This window comes from Lissotriton vulgaris, chromosome 6, assembly GCF_964263255.1.
Source record: "Lissotriton vulgaris chromosome 6, aLisVul1.2, whole genome shotgun sequence".
Classification (NCBI taxonomy): Eukaryota; Metazoa; Chordata; class Amphibia; order Caudata; family Salamandridae; genus Lissotriton; species Lissotriton vulgaris.
Genome location: NC_141694.1, coordinates 1,293,108,299 through 1,293,126,195, shown reverse-complemented (window position 1 = coordinate 1,293,126,195; position 17,897 = coordinate 1,293,108,299). Strand labels below are relative to the sequence as shown.

At 43.4% G+C, this 17,897-nt stretch overlaps 1 protein-coding gene across 1 annotated transcript in view; it reads right to left on the bottom strand.

Moving 5' to 3' along the window:
* Positions 1 to 17,579, bottom strand: part of ENPP3 (ectonucleotide pyrophosphatase/phosphodiesterase 3) — a 716,664-nt gene extending 699,085 nt beyond the window's left edge. The window contains exon 1 of the mRNA XM_086927431.1: positions 17,245 to 17,579. Coding sequence (XP_086783557.1) covers positions 17,245 to 17,334 — 90 coding nt within the window. The 5' untranslated portion in view covers positions 17,335 to 17,579. The remainder of the gene's footprint in view (positions 1 to 17,244) is intronic.
* Between the last annotated feature and the right edge of the window lie 318 nt (positions 17,580 to 17,897).

The window sequence follows — 17,897 nt, the reverse complement described above, 5'->3', positions numbered from 1 at the left end:
CCCTGACTGGGGCGGTATTTCACTATTGTAAGAAATTGGGTTATTAGTTGAGAAGGGTAGAAGCCCCACTCCAGGAATAAACACAATCATTGTCAGGGTGAACCACTAAAGCCACTTAATTAACATGTGCCTAACTCTCTGATAGCTTGGCACACAGCAGTCAGTCTTAGCTTAGGGGCAATGTGTAAAGTACTTATGAAGCACTCAAACAGTAATAAAGTGAAAACATACCACCAGAAAAATCGCAAACCAGTTTAGAAAAATAGAGTATTTTTAAATAAATAAAATGGGTGCACAGACATAATATCGACTCCAAAATATCGACTGGACATAATATCGAGTTTTAAGTATAGACTGGACAAAATATCGACAGGACAGAATATAGATAAGCAAAATATTGTTTTTAAGGTAAGTGATGTAACATCAACTGTTAAAAATATAGAAAGTTAAAATATCGAAGTATATAATATAGATAGTTAAAAATATCGATTTTTTAATAATATCTAAGTTTTTATAGTGTATTTTTATGTTATAATTTGTGTGAAAAGTGTGGATTTATGTTATAATTAATTTTTATTAATGAATTTTGTTTTTATATTTATTGCGTAGTTTAATTCTGTAGCGGGTTGTGGGTTTATAGTGGAATAGGGTGGGAAGTAATTTAATTATAATTGATTAAATATGTAAATTTATTTATTGATTGTAAATTTTAATTAATTGTTAATTAATTAATATTTGTTAATTAATTACATTTTAATTGGTCATTAATTTTAATTAATTGATTAATTGGTAATTATGTAAATGGTACTAATTTATTTTCTGTAGCGGGTTGTGAGTTTATAGGGGAATTGGGTGGGAAATAATTAAATTATAATTAATTAAATATGTAAAATTATTTATTGGTATTTATTTAGAATTAATTATTAATTAAGTATTTATGGGTAATAATAAAAATGTTATCTGCCAATTAATTAAATGTTATTGATTAATTGTTAATTATGTTAATTTTAATAATTTATTTTCTGTAGCGGGTTGTGGGTTTATAGGGGAATAGGGTGGGAAGTAATTTATTAATAATTAATTAAATAATTAAATTTATATAAATGTATTTAATTTGAAATAATTATTAAATAATTTGTAATTATTAAATAATTAATTGATATTTTTAAATTAATTAGTATTAATAGATGATCAGTTGAAATAAATATTGTTAATTAGTACTTTTAATATATTAATTATTATATTATATAGAATTTTTTTATTATTTTTAATTAATTATTAATATATATTAATTTATAAATTTTTAAATAATATATGAAGTATTTATTTTCCCTAATGTTGTATTCTCTGGAGTGGGAATAGTAATTTTAACCCTTACGCTATCCAAAGCTTTCCCTACTGTTGCACCCACTGGAGTGGGAATAATAATTTTTACCCCTACGCTATCCAACGCTTTCCCTACTGTTGCACCCACTGGAGAGGGAATAGTAATTTTTACCCCTACGCTATCCAACGCTTTTCCTACTGTTGCACTTTTTGGAGTGGGAATAGTAATTTTTACCCTTACGCTATCCAACGCTTTCCCTACTGTTGCATCCACTGGAGTGGGAATAGTAATTCTTACCCCTACGCTATCCAACGCTTTCCCTACTGTTGCACCCACTGGAGTGGGAATAGTAAATTTTACCGTTACGCTATCCAACGTTTTCCCTACTGTTGCACCCACTGGAGTGTGAATCGTAATTGTAACCCCTACCCTATCCAACGCTTTCCCTACTGTTGCACTCACTGGAGTGGGAATAGCAATTTTAACCCCTACGCTATCCAACGCTTTCCCTACTGTTGCACCCACTGGAGTGGGAATAGTAAATTTAACATCTACGCTATCCAACGTTTTCCCTATTGTTGCACCCACTGGAGTGGGAATAGTAATTTAAACCCCTACGCTATCCAACCCTTTCCCTACTGTTGCACTCACTGGAGTGGGAATAGTAATTTTAACCCCTACGCTATCCAACGCTTTCCCTACTGTTGCACTCTTTGGAGTGTGAATAGTCATTTTTACCCTTACGCTATCCAACGCTTTCCCTACTGTTGCACTCTTTGGAGTGGGAATAGTAATTTTTACCCTTACGCTATCCAACGCTTTCCCTACTGTTGCACTCTTTGGAGTGGGAATAGTAATTTTTACCCTTACGCTATCCAACGCTTTCCCTACTGTTGCACCCACTGGAGTGGGAATATTAATTGTTACCCCTACGCTATCCAACGCTTTCCCTACTGTTGCACCCACTGGAGTGGGAATAGTAATTTTAACCCCTACGCTATCCAACGCTTTCCCTACGCTTACACTCTTTGGAGTGGGAATAGTATTTTTTACACTTCTGCTATCGTACGGTAATAATATTGGACATTATTTAATTATATTATGTTACTATATATATATGTTTTAACAAATATGATTGTAAACTTTTTTTAATTAATTTCATTAATTATTTAATTATTATAAGTTAATTTAAGTATTTTTAAGTATATTTTAGTAATTAAATTTTAATATTAATTTAATTTAACAGTTTTTAATTAAGTCGATATTTTTATAAACTATATTTTTGTAAACAATATTTTGTACTCGATATTTTTGTACTTATCTGTTTGTAGATACAAACTCGATATTCTGTCTGTCGATATTTTGTCAACGATATTTTTGCAAGTCGATATTCTGTCCCTCGATATTATTTCAGTGATCCAATAAAATGATACCAGAATGACGAACATCCAATCTTTGGAACAGGAGAAAAAATAGTACCAAAAGGCGCAAAGCACCAACTGTGGTTATCTGGTCGCACTGGCATGGGACAAAATCACAAGCTTAGGCCGACCACGATGGAGGGCAGGCCAGGCACATGACCAAGTTCAGCCCACTGGGAGTTGTACCTTATGTCCTGAATGTAAGGTCTGCAGGGCACTCCTTTGCGAGTTTTTGCATCGCTCAGCGTCTGATCCAATGAAGCTTCAAGCTGCGTGCTGAGGCATTGTGAGGCTTTGCATCGCTCTGCATCAGGTCCGATTAAGCCTTCAAGTAGGAAGTGCATGGCACTGTGGGGCTCAGCATCACTCTGTGTAGCATCCTGTGAAGCTTCCAGTTGGGTTCTGTGCAGTGTGTTTCTGCAAGCTTCATATTGGTCAGCGTCGGATACAGTGAAGTCTTCGATTCAGAGCTGTGCCACTTTGCGGGGCCTTGCGTTCCTTCACGTCAGATCTGACAAAACCTTCAGTTAGGCAGGGAGAAGTACAATCTGACTACTGCCAAGGGTCCATGACAGCACTTGGGACTCAGGCCTTGCCCTCACAGAGGCCAGAAGAGGGGTCCAGGTCAGATCCAGATGGGTCTGGTCAGGTGGACAACAGTAAGAGCTTTTGGAAACTTACTGTGTCCCTTTAATTCACACAGGAGGTCAGTCAACTGTCCCTTGGAGCTACTCTGAGTAGCCTGTGTTCAAGGGAAGCAGGTCCAATACTGTGTCTTTAGTCAGTAGAGCAGTTTATCTTCATCTGACAGCAGGGCAATCCTCCATCTGAATCTTTCACAGGAACAGGAGTGTTCTTGTGAGTTTTTCTGAATGCCATATTTTTATTCTGTTGCCAGCCTTTGTGTGGTGGAATTCCTTGACCAAACGCCAAAATGTGTTCTCATCAGCTCTTCCCCTTCCCCTGGGTTTGCCAACAAATTGTCTATGGTGACAAAAGGTAGGACAGGCCTGATGTCAGGTTCCTTTGAGTATGCTGCAGGACAAGGGAGTAGCCATAAACATTAAACACACCCCACTTTGAACTAGGGGTGTGCAAAATTCATGCAGTTTGCTTTCGCATAACTATGTAAATTAATAGGTAAAATACAGGAAATTTCGGGAAATTTAGTAACTAGTGTTATATTTCAGCGTGAAATGTGTTTGTGCATCTATCTGTAATGTGAGGATGTCTTTTCTACTAAAAAAAATAGCATGAATAACATGTACTGCAAACAACATCCACACACGTTTTGGCATTATGCATTGCTCCCATGCTTCTGCGCTATAATTATGCCATGAAATAATGGCGTAATTTCTGGAGTTTCATATAAATTGAAATTCACAAAATGATGTGAATTGTGCTAGTGTAATTGTAATTTCACTAGGCCTGCTCTGACTCAAACCTCTAATGACACCCAGTGAGCAGACCAAGTAACCCTGCCTCTTCCTAGAAATTTTCTGTTAACCCTTACATCTATTCATATTCCCACACTCCCATCAATTCTTTCACTTTTTCATATGTCCTCTTACTAATACAATTAACATTTTATCTATCTACAGATACATCTATCCATGCTTTCACTCGTCTATCCACCATTTCACATTTTCCCATCCATCCTCTGACCACTCTTCTCACACATCAATCCATCCTCTCACTCTTCTATCTTTCTGCCCTTCTGTTTACCTAGCCACCCTTTCAAACATCCAGCCTTGCACCCTTGTTTTCTTCTTGTCACTCTTTGTTTTCACTTTTTCTTTTACTGTTCCTTCCTTTCAAATTTTCCTTTCTTTTTTCTTCCTATCCAATTTATAACATTCTTTGTTTTCTCACGTTTTTTTCTATCTTGTGTTTCTGTTCCCCATATGCTCTGCTGGTCTCTGTCCTTATTTTTGTCCATCTCCTTCAACAAACTTGGTTAATTTCCAGGGCTTTAAGTGGGATGAAAAAAATGGGGGATCTCTCAAAGGGGCCTGGCCAATGTATATAAGGGTGCGGCTTAAAAAAACCTAAGCTAAAAATGTGTGCTTAGCAGGCGCGCAACGCCCATTGGGCTCAAAGGGCTTCAGCCCCCCCACTCCTCCGTCATGCAGAGACAGATTCCCGATTTGGTGACTGTCTTATTGCAGCAGCACCGAGAACTTCACAGGTCTTTAACAGACCATTTACTTGTTAACAAGGCTTTGTTATGTTTTCACCCCTTCTTAGAACCCCTGCATCTCCGCTCTGCCTAGTGCTGGAAGAATCCACCCCCCCCAAAAAAATTATTAACCCCCCCCCCCTCGAAATTGCGCCTCTGGTGCTTAGCATAGTGTGCCGCCCGACTTGTGTTTTGCTGTTTCTTTCTTTGCATCCAGATATACGATACAGCAAGTAGCATAATACCTACAAGTCAGAGCTATTGGCTTCGTCAATGGTTGTTAGTTGCATAAGATAAGTAAGCAGCAACTATGGCTTGTTCATAATATTGAAAAAAAGCTTCCACTTAAAGCCCTGGTGACACCGTGACGATGTAGCTGCTCCTGAGTTTCAACAGGAGAAGGGAAATCCAGAGAGAAAATGACTCTCTTCAAAGGATTTCCCTTCTCCTGCAATGCTCACCTGGCATGAGGTAAAACCGTAACTTCTCCACTAGTTAGAAGTTGGCAGTGTGATCATGCGCACATCGATGTGCCTGCTGCCACTGCATTCCGGGGAAAAACGGACCGCCTATGCCAGGGCAAAAAACAGAGCCCGATAGAGACCTGTTTCGAGGCCCCCTTTAAAAAACTGCTGGTGCTCCGCAACGGTGAGACCCGGCCCACTTAAAGCCCTGGTCCTTTCTAAACCCCTTAACTCCCACCACTCAGCCAAGCAATTTTCTTAAGGCATTTTATGAGCTTTTGTTTTCAGCACTGCAGACTGAGGAGGCCAGTCTAAAATGAATAAACTTTCAGTTGCAGGCAGATTTCCAGGCCATCTGCTACAGTGGCTGCCACCACCTAAGCTGATAAAAAGATGCATGCAGGGGTAGGGAGGGGGGATGTTACTGAGCCCTTCTTACGTTGGATTCTAATCCTGGTTGGGAGCTATTTGGATCTTAACACCTTGATGCCAATGCAATGGAGGGAAACAAAGGCACTCAGCTTGTTATAAGCACTTAAGAGAAACTATCTGTCAGATTTTTGTCTTTGTTTGACCCCTGTAATGCATATGCCTGAACTGTAAGGATGTCAGATGCATCTGTAAGGCATTTATACTAATAATGATGCAAGCAGCAGCTACTATTTTTTTAACTTAATTTCTGTTATAGTGCAACTCGTGCAACTGGAGGACGTTGGAGCGTTTTACGTCACATAATATAAAAAAGCAAAGAAGCATACATATGTAAATCAATGTACAGGAAATGTTACATAAGATATTGAGGGTTACAAGGAGTAGGAGTTACATCATCCATACTGGTAGGCATTTAATCCAAAAAGCTCTTGGTCTGGGCAAACACTAAGGGCCTGATTCCGATCCTGGATTTTTTTTTCCATACAAATAGGATTTGTAGTTTTTTTCCATACAAATAGGATTTGTAGTTTTTTTCCATACAAATTGTACAAGTCCCTTCCAAACCGTGTAGTACGATTCGTACGGGAAAAATACATACAGATCGGCCCAATACTTACTAATCGGATCGGAAAAAGCTGTACGACACGGACTTGTAAAAAAGACCATACAAATTGTAAAAAGGCTGTCCAACCCGTCAAGTACGATTCATACCAGTTTGTCAGCATACGATTTGTATGGAAAATGGCCTATATACGGGGAATGACTCGTACCGGGCAACTAAGCGAACCCCTATACGCCTCATACCCTGGTATGACTCGTTCTGGGGGTACGACTCATACCGGGGTACGGGTCGTATAGAGGTATGAGGCGTACAGGGGCCCCCCCACATGCGAGGCATGTGTATGGTGCGTACACCAAAATCGCATATGTGCGCACCGTACCCCAAAATCGCCTGTGTATGCACTGTACCCCAACATCGCGCATTTACACACCGTACATACGCGATTTTGGGGTACGGTGCGTACACGGGCGATTTTGGGGTACGGTGCGTACACGGGCGATTTTGGGGTATGGTGCGTACACGGGCGATTTTGGGGTACGGTTCAGACACAGGTGATTTTGGTGTACGGTGCTTGTACGGTGCGTACACGACCAGTACCCCTTCATTGCGTATGTACGCACCGTACCCCACTTTCCGTGTCATCCGTACGCACTGTGCATACGCACTGTACCCCTGTACAGGGGACCCACCGAATCGGTAATTTTACTGATTCGGTAATTTTATCGATTCAGTAAATATACCGATTTGGTAAAATACAGAATCGGTATATTTGCCGAATTGGTAAATCCATATGTAGCTGACACTCCTAAGAGTGCCACAGGCCCTTAAGAGTCGGTATTTTACCACACAATCCTATTGTGTGGTAAAATACCGAATTCAGGTGTGCATGCACATCTGTGCATGCAGACCTGTGCCATGTGACACACAGACATGCCCTTAGGGCATGTATGTGTGCCACATGTCACACAAGCCTGTACTTGGGGTGCTAGAGGGTGTCAAAGTGAAACCCCCTGCACCCTTACAGGATTCGGTATTTACCGATTCGGTAAATACCGAATCGGTATTGCCCAAGGCCCATAGGAATCAATGGGCAATACCGATTCGGTATTTACCGAATCAGTAAATACCGAATCTTACAGATTTGGTATTCCTAAATTCGGAATTACCTAAATCTGCCCCCTTCCCATTTACAGACTCTTAAATACCGATTCGGTAACATTCGGTATTTAAGAGTCTGTAAATGGGAATTACCTACATCTAGCCCTGGGTTACCTGTATTAATTAAAACATTACTGCCCAAATGCCCACGGCAACCACGGAATAATCATAACTAAGAATTGTGAAAAAAAGCAATAAGGTTCTAACACTATACCTTGAAGTTTGCATGCAGCACCTTGATGCTGGTTTATAGTTCATTGTGTTATATTAGAAGGACTGCAGCATACGTATTTTATTGAACAAGGGAATCTCTTCGACAAAAGCAGTAATTCACTGATCTTTCATCATAAAAATCGAATTTGTGATATTTATGCGGGAAACACCCGTTACAACGAAAGTATTGCATCGCGCTTCCATCGCAACGCGACTAGGACATCGCGGCAGGCTTCAGAACGTATGCAATTACGACGCATGCTATAACATCGCATGGACCATTACGTTGCTAGCGATTACATAGCATCTACATCTGGAGGCTGTTTGGAGGCTGATTTGGATGGCGATAAGAAATAAGTGAAAGACAAGAAAAATGTCAGACCTCATTTAAGACATAACATTAGGTATGTGCAAAGTCAGGCTGTGTTTCCACTAGTATTGATGATGGAGGTTGTGTATGTGCAAAGTCAGGCTGTGTTTTCACTAGTATTGATGATGGAGGTTGTGTATGTGCAAAGTCAGGCTGTGTTTTCACTAGTATTGATGATGGAGGTTGTGGGGATAGCTGGAAAAACGAGTGATAAGGTAATTGCTTCACTGCGGTGTGCAAGTCAAGGTGCTCACACCTGAAAAGCTAAAAGCAACATTTACTAGGTATAGATCAATACTTCGAGAAATTTGCGATGAGAATGGAGTCTACCTTCCACATGGCTGCCCAGTGGTGACCATCTGATAATGCGGAACAGCTGACGCCTGTAACCCCCTCGTTTGCATGATTACAGCGGAATTTGGTTGTCCTTTTTAACCTCCTCGTTTGCATGATTCCCATATCTGGCAAAATGCAGAGCCAGCACAGAGGGAGAGGGTGTGGCCAGACAGAGACAACAGGGGCATAAGTGAAAGGCGTGCAAAATGCAGGCCCCGCACAACGGGTAAGGAAGTGGCAACACGGATAGCGCTGCCGACTTTGGTGCTGGGAACCAAGGATCAATACTCGCCTGAGCCACACAAAAAATTAGACACTTACAAGTGCTTCTTTTTTATGTTTCAGATTTATGATTACCTGCAGTTTATTCGGAGTTTAACCCATAATGCCTGGATGCTCACAATATTTCAACAATGTTGTCAGGGCAGCGTTGCAGAAAAGCAACGCTGTTGTGTGCGCATTCAGGCACATAACATGCATTCTTGCACATACACACACACAAACAGCAAACACATGCATGTGTGCGTGCGGGTGGATGGATGGATGGATGCATGATGGGTGGGTGGATGGATGGATGGATGCATGATGGATGGGTGGGTGGATGAATGGGTGGACGGGTGCATGATGGGTGGATGGATGCATGATGGGTGGGTGGATGGATGGATGAATGCATGATTGATGGGTGGGTGGATGAATGGGTGGACGGGTGCATGATGGGTGGATGGATGCATGATGGGTGGGTGGATGGATGGATGCATGATGGGTGGGTGGATGGATGCATGATGGATGGGTGGGTGGATGAATGGGTGGACGGGTGCATGATGGGTGGATGGATGCTGTAACATAGGAAGCCACAAATTTGAAGATAAAAGTTCAGGTTTTATTCAGAAGAAAGATCCCATCCACAGGTGAACATCCAGCCAGCATCAATGTAGGATTGTAACTGCCTGGTGAACAAAACATAACATTCTAGGAGATGTGCAGGAGATTCTGGTGCCTCATGACATCAGCGCAGCTATGTCATGAAGCACAGACACACAGAACCAAGATGCCACACATCTCCCTTCTAACAACAAGAACAAAATTACAAATAATATTAAAGCATAAGTCACACAGTCACGTAGTCTTTCAAATACTCAGGAGAATGAGAAACTCTTGCAGACTTGCGAGGAAGTGAAGAAGATTCATCACTAGAAGCTTGAGAATGGCGACCACGAGAAGCCTCCACAATATCATTACTAACCACCACCACCCTGTTCAAATTCCAAACCCGATGGTCTGCAGTTTTGATGGCGTTCCTAAAAACTTTGATGACACGGATAGGCTTTTTAAAGGTAGCAGAGAGGGCCTTATTGTTTTTGCAGGGATTTTTAATAAGTACCCAATCGCCCACTTTGACAGGAGTGACCTTTACAGAATTCCTTGCATCAAAAATTCTTTTTCTATTCTCAATCCTAGAAGATTCACGCACCATCCAATCATCACTGACATCATGAGAACATGGTTGTAAATCATTAACCCATGCAGGTGCTACAAGTGTATTAGGGGTACGTGATCTAAAGAGTTCAAAGGGAGTCTTCCCAGTAACAGCATGGGGAGATATTCTGTAAACTTTAACCTTCTTGAAAACATCTGCCCTCCAATCTGTGCCAGCAGACTTAGCCATTCTGATGGTTTCTTTAAGAACACGGTTGAATCTCTCAACAGTACCGTTTGTTTCTGGGTGGTATAGGGATGATTTTTTGTGTTTGATACCATGTTCTAACAGAAATTGTTCCATGTCCTTAGAGACTAACTGAGGACCATTATCTGTGAGAATGGTGTTAGGAATACCTTCCCTTGCAAAAAGTTTGGCCAAGAAGGCCACCACATTTTTAGTCTCAATGCCACGAGTAATGGCAATTTCTGGCCATCTGGAAAAGAAATCAACAAGGACAAGAACATACAACTCACAACCAGCTGAGACAATGGGCCCCAAAATATCTAAACCGACCTCTTTCCAGGGTGCATTCGGTCTGTCTCTAATCACCATAGGCTGGACCTTAGGTTTCGCCACCCTCTCACTAAGAGCACAGTCAATGAAATCTCTAACCTTACGCTCCACTTCCAAATCCATATTTGGCCACCAATATGACCTCCTCAAGATCTCCTTGGTTTTTGAGACTCCTAAATGTCATGGACGATGGCGTTCTGCAGCACGCGAGGACGTTGGGGTAGGAGTTTTTCAAAGAATGCAGATCGAAGGCGCTATGTCCAATCGCGGTAAAAATGTAAAGTTGAATGCCACGAAGGTCTTTAAAAAAAATAGTCACGCTGCTAGAAACAGGCAAAATAAGAGTTAAAAACAAAAGGCTCTTTTGTTTCTTACCAAATAAAAAGATGAAGTAGAAGTCTTCTTTTGGAAATTGAAGTATCCATTTAAAGTTGAATAAAGTTGGATGCCACGGAGTACCTCAGGAGGGTTAGGTTTCCAGTTAAAGTTTGTAGCAGGAAAGTCAAATTTCCAAGTAAAGTTGGTGGAAACTCCTTATTTTTAAAAAAATAATAATATTAGAGGTAGGTGTTGAGATCTTTTCTTCTTCCAATGAATCCCACCCTCGTCGCCAAATGTAACATAGGAAGCCACAAACTTGAAGATAAAAGTTCAGGTTTTATTCAGAAGAAAGATCCCATCCACAGGTGAACATCCAGCCAGCATCAATGTAGGATTGTAACTGCCTGGTGAACAAAACATAACATTCTAGGAGATGTGCAGGAGATTCTAGTGCCTCATGACATCAGCGCAGCTATGTCATGAAGCACAGACACACAGAACCAAGATGCCACACATGCATGATGGGTGGGTGAATGGGTGGATGGATGGATGCATGCAGGACGGATGGGTGGGTGGGTGGATGAATGAATGGGTGGATGGATGCGTGATGGGTGGGTGGATGGATGCATGGTGGATGAGTGGGTGGATGGATGTATGCATGATAGGTAGGTGGGTGGATGGATGGATGGATGCATGATGGATGGGTGGGTGGATGGATGGGTGGATGCATGATGGATGGGTGGGGGTGGATGGGTGGATGCATGATGGATGGGTGGATGGATGGATGGATGCATGATTGATGGGTGGGTGAATGGGTGGATGGATGCATGATGGGTGGGTGGATGGATGGATGGATGGATGGGTGGTTGGGTGGGTGGATGGATGGATGCATGCAGGATGGATGGGTGGGTGGATGAATGGGTGGATGGATGCATGATGGGTGGGTGGATGGATGCTTGGATGGATGCATGATGGATGGATGGGTGGGTGGATGGATGGGTTGGTGGATGGATGGGTGGATGGATGGATGGCTGGGTGGATCGATGCATGAATGATGGATGGATCGCGCAGCGTGACAACGTGTGGAAACTATTCAGGAGTGGATTCTAGGGGCCACTAGTGGATCATTCATTGCAAAGAGGAAAATTACTGACCACTGACTGTCAGCTGGACAGGCAGTGGTGGTGCGTGGCACGTGGTATTCGTGTGTTGAAACAGAGCTAATATCCTGTTATGCATATATTTCCTGCATGTAGACAGTGAGAAAAGACTGATTAATCTATGTGTGGGCACTGGGAGCAGATACCCGTTTTCTCTTTTTATCCTCTCTCGTCCTTTATTTATGTGTTGTCAAGTGGTTTTACCGAGGCAATTACGGGATTACACACCATCATACGAAGCTATGATTATTAATTCAAGGTTAAAATTCTGCTTTTAGAACCACGCTGGTTTCATTTAGTGTGTCATGGCTGTCAGAGGCGGTGCGGACTAACGTTGTTGGACCTCCTCCGAATCCCATAGACATGGAATTATAGGAATGCTCCTGCTGTTTGCAAAGTGTCCTTAAGTTCTTTTGGTTTTCAGCACTTTACCCATGCCGATATTCGATTAACCAAGTTAGAGTTTAGCCGTGTCATAGCTATGAAATTGGCCAGTAAGTGGCTTATGTACATTAGCCTGATTTTGCTAATGTCAGATGGGTTTGCCTCTATTCTGTGCTGGATATGATCTTGGAGGGCATTTCCGATGCAACGGGACACCTGAACATGGCATCAAGTATTGTTCAGAAGCTCCTGTCAGGCCTCATTTAAAGACATAACATTAGGTATGTGCAAAGTCAGGCTGTGTTTCCACTAGTATTGATGATGGAGGTTGTGGGGGTAGCTGGAAAAAAGAGTGATAAGGTACTTGCTTCACTGCGGTGTGTAAGTCAAGGTGCTCACACCTGAAAAGCTAAAAGCAACATTTGCTAGGTATAGATCAATAATTCGAGAAATTTGCGATGAGAATGGAGTCTACCTTACACATGGCTGCCCAGTTGGTGACCATCTAAAAATGCTGAACAGCTGACGCCTGAAAATGCGGAATTTGGTTGTCCTTTTTAACCCCCTCATTTGTATGATTCCCATATCAACAAAGTACTTGCGCTTTTCTTTTGAGTGTTCTTCTGAAGATTGTTAACCCTTTCTGTTTGAATGCTAGTAAGACAGCATGAAGCGATCACCTCGTATAAGAACTACGAGAATGCAAAGCACGCGTTGTGGTGACTTGCGATATAGGTGCCTACGATATTGCAGCCTTGCCAATAAGAATGCATGCATTCGCGTTGTAAAGGCGTGCGATATAACAGAGGGAGACGGATATATCAGACAAGACGGAGGTCCTCATCCTGGGCTCCTCGCCCTCCGCCTGGGACGACTCCTGGTGGCCCCCCCGCCCTAGGCACCGCACCCAAACCGACGGACCACGCACGCAACCTGGGCTTCATCCTGGACTCCTCCCTCTCCATGACCAGGCAAGTCAACGCTGTCTCCTCGTCGTGCTTCAACATCCTACGCATGCTACGGAAGATCTTCTGGTGGATCCCCACCGAGACCAGGAAAACCGTCACCCAGGCCCTCGTCACCAGCTGACTGGACTACGGCAACGCCCTCTACGCCGGTACCACCGCCAAGCTCCAGAAGAGACTCCAGCGGATCCAGAACGCCTCAGCCAGACTCATCCTCGACATCCCACGAAACAGCCACATCTCCGGACATCTGAGAGACCTGCATTGGCTCCCCGGCAACAAAAGAATCACCTTCCGTCTCCTCACCCACGCACACAAAGCCCTTCACTATCAAGGCCCGAGCTACCTCAACAGCTGAATCAACTTCTACGCTCCCAAACGCCACCTCCGATCAGCCAGCCACGCCCTCGCCGCCGTCCCCCGCATCCGAAGAGCGACAACAGGAGGAAGGTCCTTCTCCTACCTGGCCGCCAAGGCCTGGAACTCCCTCCCGACCGACCTGCGCCTGACCCAAGACCACCTCTCCTTCAGGAAGAAGCTCAAGACCTGGCTGTTCGAGCAGTAACGGCACCCCCCCCCCCCCCCCCCCCCCAAGCGCCTTGAGACCCTACGGGTAAGTAGTGCGCTATATAAATGTCTTTGATTGATTGATTGATTGAGGGCGAAGTGTTGCCCTGTGCGATGTCTTAGCCGCGGTGTTAAATCCCGCGATGTGTTGGTGCGCGATGTAGGATCATACATCCCATGTTACATGTGCTTTGCAACAGGCGCATTCACCTTACAGGGCGGCTCATTCGATCTAGCTGACCTGTGCTGCACAACAGACAGAGATTAAAAGTGGGCACAGGCCTGTCTCCTCCTGCTGGTGTTGTCCTGCCTCTCTGGGGTCTCACTGTCACACGGTGACTTCCCTGTCCTGAGGAGTGGTGTGTTTGAGGAAATGAGAGCAGCTCAACTTCAAACGGTCATTAATGGTAGTGCTTGCAAGCACTATATTAGGAATGCCTCTATGTGGGTAGCACATAACAGCCAAAGCTGCAATGCCTCTAGCACCAAGGAAATTATATGAGTAATAAGTCTTACCAATGCCTTATGATTTACAACTCAAATATCAACTTTTGAAATTCTACCATTTTGTTTCGAACATCAGCTTATAAGTTTTGGAAATACACACATTTTTGTCTCAAATACATGCTTTTCGATTTTGATATACATACATTTAGTCAACCAAGCAAAAGTTTCTGATTCGTAGACTGGGCTGTACACAGGTGAGCTACATACAGATAGCTGGACACTGAGCTACCAGTAGCTCAGGAACTACTACTCCTTGGAGAAGCCGGCTCTAGGGCCACTGTGAGCTGTTCTTAAGGTGATTAAAGATTTTGATTTTTTAGCGCCAAGATACCCTTCTGGGTGAAAGCTGTGGTTCACAAACACCCCGTCCCCTCCCCGTCCAATCCCTGTCACGGATGTTTACCCTTCAAACATGACACTACTCACCACTAATGTCTGCTTCTGTGAGCTTGAGTCCTGCAGCGCTGAGCCCGCCATTTCCCCGAGCAAAAAAACATGAAAGGGCTTTTTTCTATCCGATGCGTGAATGTAAGTAGAAACATAGGTTGGACAGAACATGAATGTGGGCAGTGCCGGCGCTAGGCATGGGCAGTGTGACCAGCTGCCCAGGGCCTCGCACTCAACCTACCAGCATGGGGCCCTGCACTGTATGTCCTGTTGTTTCCCTGCCAATCCAACTAAAAGAGAGGTGTCTCCTTGCAATTAAGGTCCATGGGAGGGGTCCCCTCCCCAGGCCTCTCAGGGATGGTGTCTGGAGGCCTAGGGGAGGGAGATGCTTCCTCATGTCCCAATTGCAAGGAGACCATTCAGAGACACTGTGGGAAGTCCATTGTCCAGCATTTTAGCACCCCCACAGTTTTATCTTTTAGCCCACAAGCAATTCTCACACCGGGCTGAAGGTGTGAGAATTGCTGTGGGCTGAAAGTTAAAACCGTGGGAGCGCTAAAATGCTGGACAATGGGCCTCCCGCAGTGTCTCTGAATGGTCTCCTTGCAAGGGGTCACTTATGTAAACTAGAGGGGCCTCACACATTCCCTTTTGGCCCAGGGACCCGCAAATACTAGAAACGGGCCTGTATTAGGGCACCTCACTTTGAAAGGAGGCCTCACTCGCGCTCCCTCTGTACCATCTTGAGTGTAATTTTCTCACGAGTTCCCTTTTGTTTACACTGCAGTGAAATAGTGCCCTTGGATAAACTGGAAAGTAAATATGCTAAAACAGTTCACTGAAGCCTCACTTTGAGAGGCATGCTCTGCAGAATCCACAGCTGCGCTGCTCCCCAAAGTGATTTGTGTCAAAAATGCTCTGGGACTTTAGTGTGCGTCATAGAAAGTAAACACTCAGGGAAATTCCAAAGAGTTAGTGTCCCTGCTAATGTCTGGGTTTTTTTTAGCCCAGTTTTGTAATTAAGATTCGAATGAGCAGTCGCACATGGTTATATTGGAGCATGTTTTATCCGAATGGCGGCAAGGTCACCTTTCCCCTCAGAACTTCTCGGTCACAGCTCCACTATACCTTGGTAATTGTATCATAACGTTCATGAATTATTTTGTGAAAGTTTGGGTATACAACATTGGATTTCAAAATCACTGCACTCTTGGCGTGTTTTATAATTGAATATAAGTTGACATATTTGGAATTTCCTGTCAAAAACGTGCAATGTGCCTTGTGCGCACTCTTAAATGAATGAATGGAAAGCATGCGTTATCAAAGCCTAACGGCTGTGCGCTAATCCATCATTCTCGTACCGACTACTTCCCCCACCCCCATTTATCTCAAACTATGACAACACCTTCAAAGATTAGATTACTATCATAACTGACATAAGACCCCATGGCAGGCGAGCCCTCTTGACATTTAAAAAAAAATGTTACGGTGTTATAGTGCTTGAACTCGACCCAAAGGTATTTGAGCGCTTTAAACGAGCACCAGTTACATTACAGGGGGACACATTCTTTTGTGGTTGGCACGAAGAGGTCCTAGAAATACAGCCCAGAAATACAGCCACTTTCGAGATTCGAACCTGGTTCCCCAGTTCCAAAGTCGGCAGCCACGGTCATTACGCCATTTTACATCAGGAGCACTTTGCATGCTAGTTTATTAAATTTAAAACCATACTCATAACCAGCGCTTGAAAAGGGTATAACGGGAGATGCGAATGGAGGGGAGAAGAGACAGGCATTGCTGCCCAGATGTTGCCTTGCAATTAAAGACAGTTAACCACTCTTTTCCTGTTTTTATGGCATCGCCTTTGGGCGCTTAACAGTCGTTCATGCACTCAGCAAAACTGTTATCAGATATTAACGCCCTAAGCACAGGTTAATAACACTTAAGTAATACATAAAATAAGGATGTAAACGCAAAGGCGTACAAAAAAAGCCACATAGCGACAAAAACAACTGCATACATTCCAAGCCTTCTGATTGGCTAAATCATCCTCAGCATTTCGTAAAGTGTGCCAATGCCCATTAATGAATTGGTCCGTGGAGGAAAACGTTCAGCACGTGTAATACTACACTGCTCTCACCAAGCTCAAAGCAAACAGATTCCCGAAGGCAAGAAACTGCAAGCACAACTGATCTCTGCCAGTCTACCTCAGTGAACAGGCGGAAGAGAGACTCCTAAATTAAAAATATGTATATACTCTAATATTCTATACAACAACTAAATGATCAACATCCTGAGATGACATGCCACTGTGTTAAACGACATTCGATTAGCAGCAAGTCCAGTAAAGAGGTAGAGCACGAACTATATATAAAACGAGCATCAGTAAAAAGTAACTTATGTTTGCCTTTTAAACCTCTGTTTGACTTTATCTTCAGAGTTGTTTAAGACGTGTCCTCTGTCAACAACCTGGAGCAGATAATGTTGTAGCCACTTACCCCAAAAGTGATCTTCAGTTTTCTGAGGGTGTTTTCGGCTTTGGTTAGTTCTTTTTCAAAATCCGGGCTTAAAACCATCGAGCTGCTCATGTTTGGGACTGGGTCTCGTGCGCAAAGGGTGCGCGCGCGATTCCGAGGAGAGTTCCACGGTACTGGTGAGGAGTCTGGAATGTAACTGGTAAGATTAGAGCACCGCAGGTCTCCTCACTTCCGTGTCGCGCGTCACCTGTGCCAGGCTTAAGACTGCTGCACCTCTGCAAGAACAGAAAGCCACTCAACCAGGTCAGGGCAGAGGTGTGTTCGGTAATGACCCAGAGACTTTGAGCCACTATCTCATAAATTATAATTAGCTATACATTCATTAACTCTATCTTAGGTCGTAAAGATAAGATTTGCACCAGGGCATCAGAAAAATACGGAAACAGAGGGTGGTAAAGTCGTGAACTCAGCGGCCACTTTTCACTGCCACAAACAGATTCTGACCTAAACCCCGACTTTCAAAACTGGGGCCTCATTTATGAGGCTGTGCGTCACTTCTACGCCCCCGGTGCGTCACTTTTTGTGACGCACCAGTGGCGTAAAAAATGCGCTCTGTTGCGCCATATTTACAAAGTGACGCATCTAGGTAGATGCGCCACTTTGTAAACCCCTGC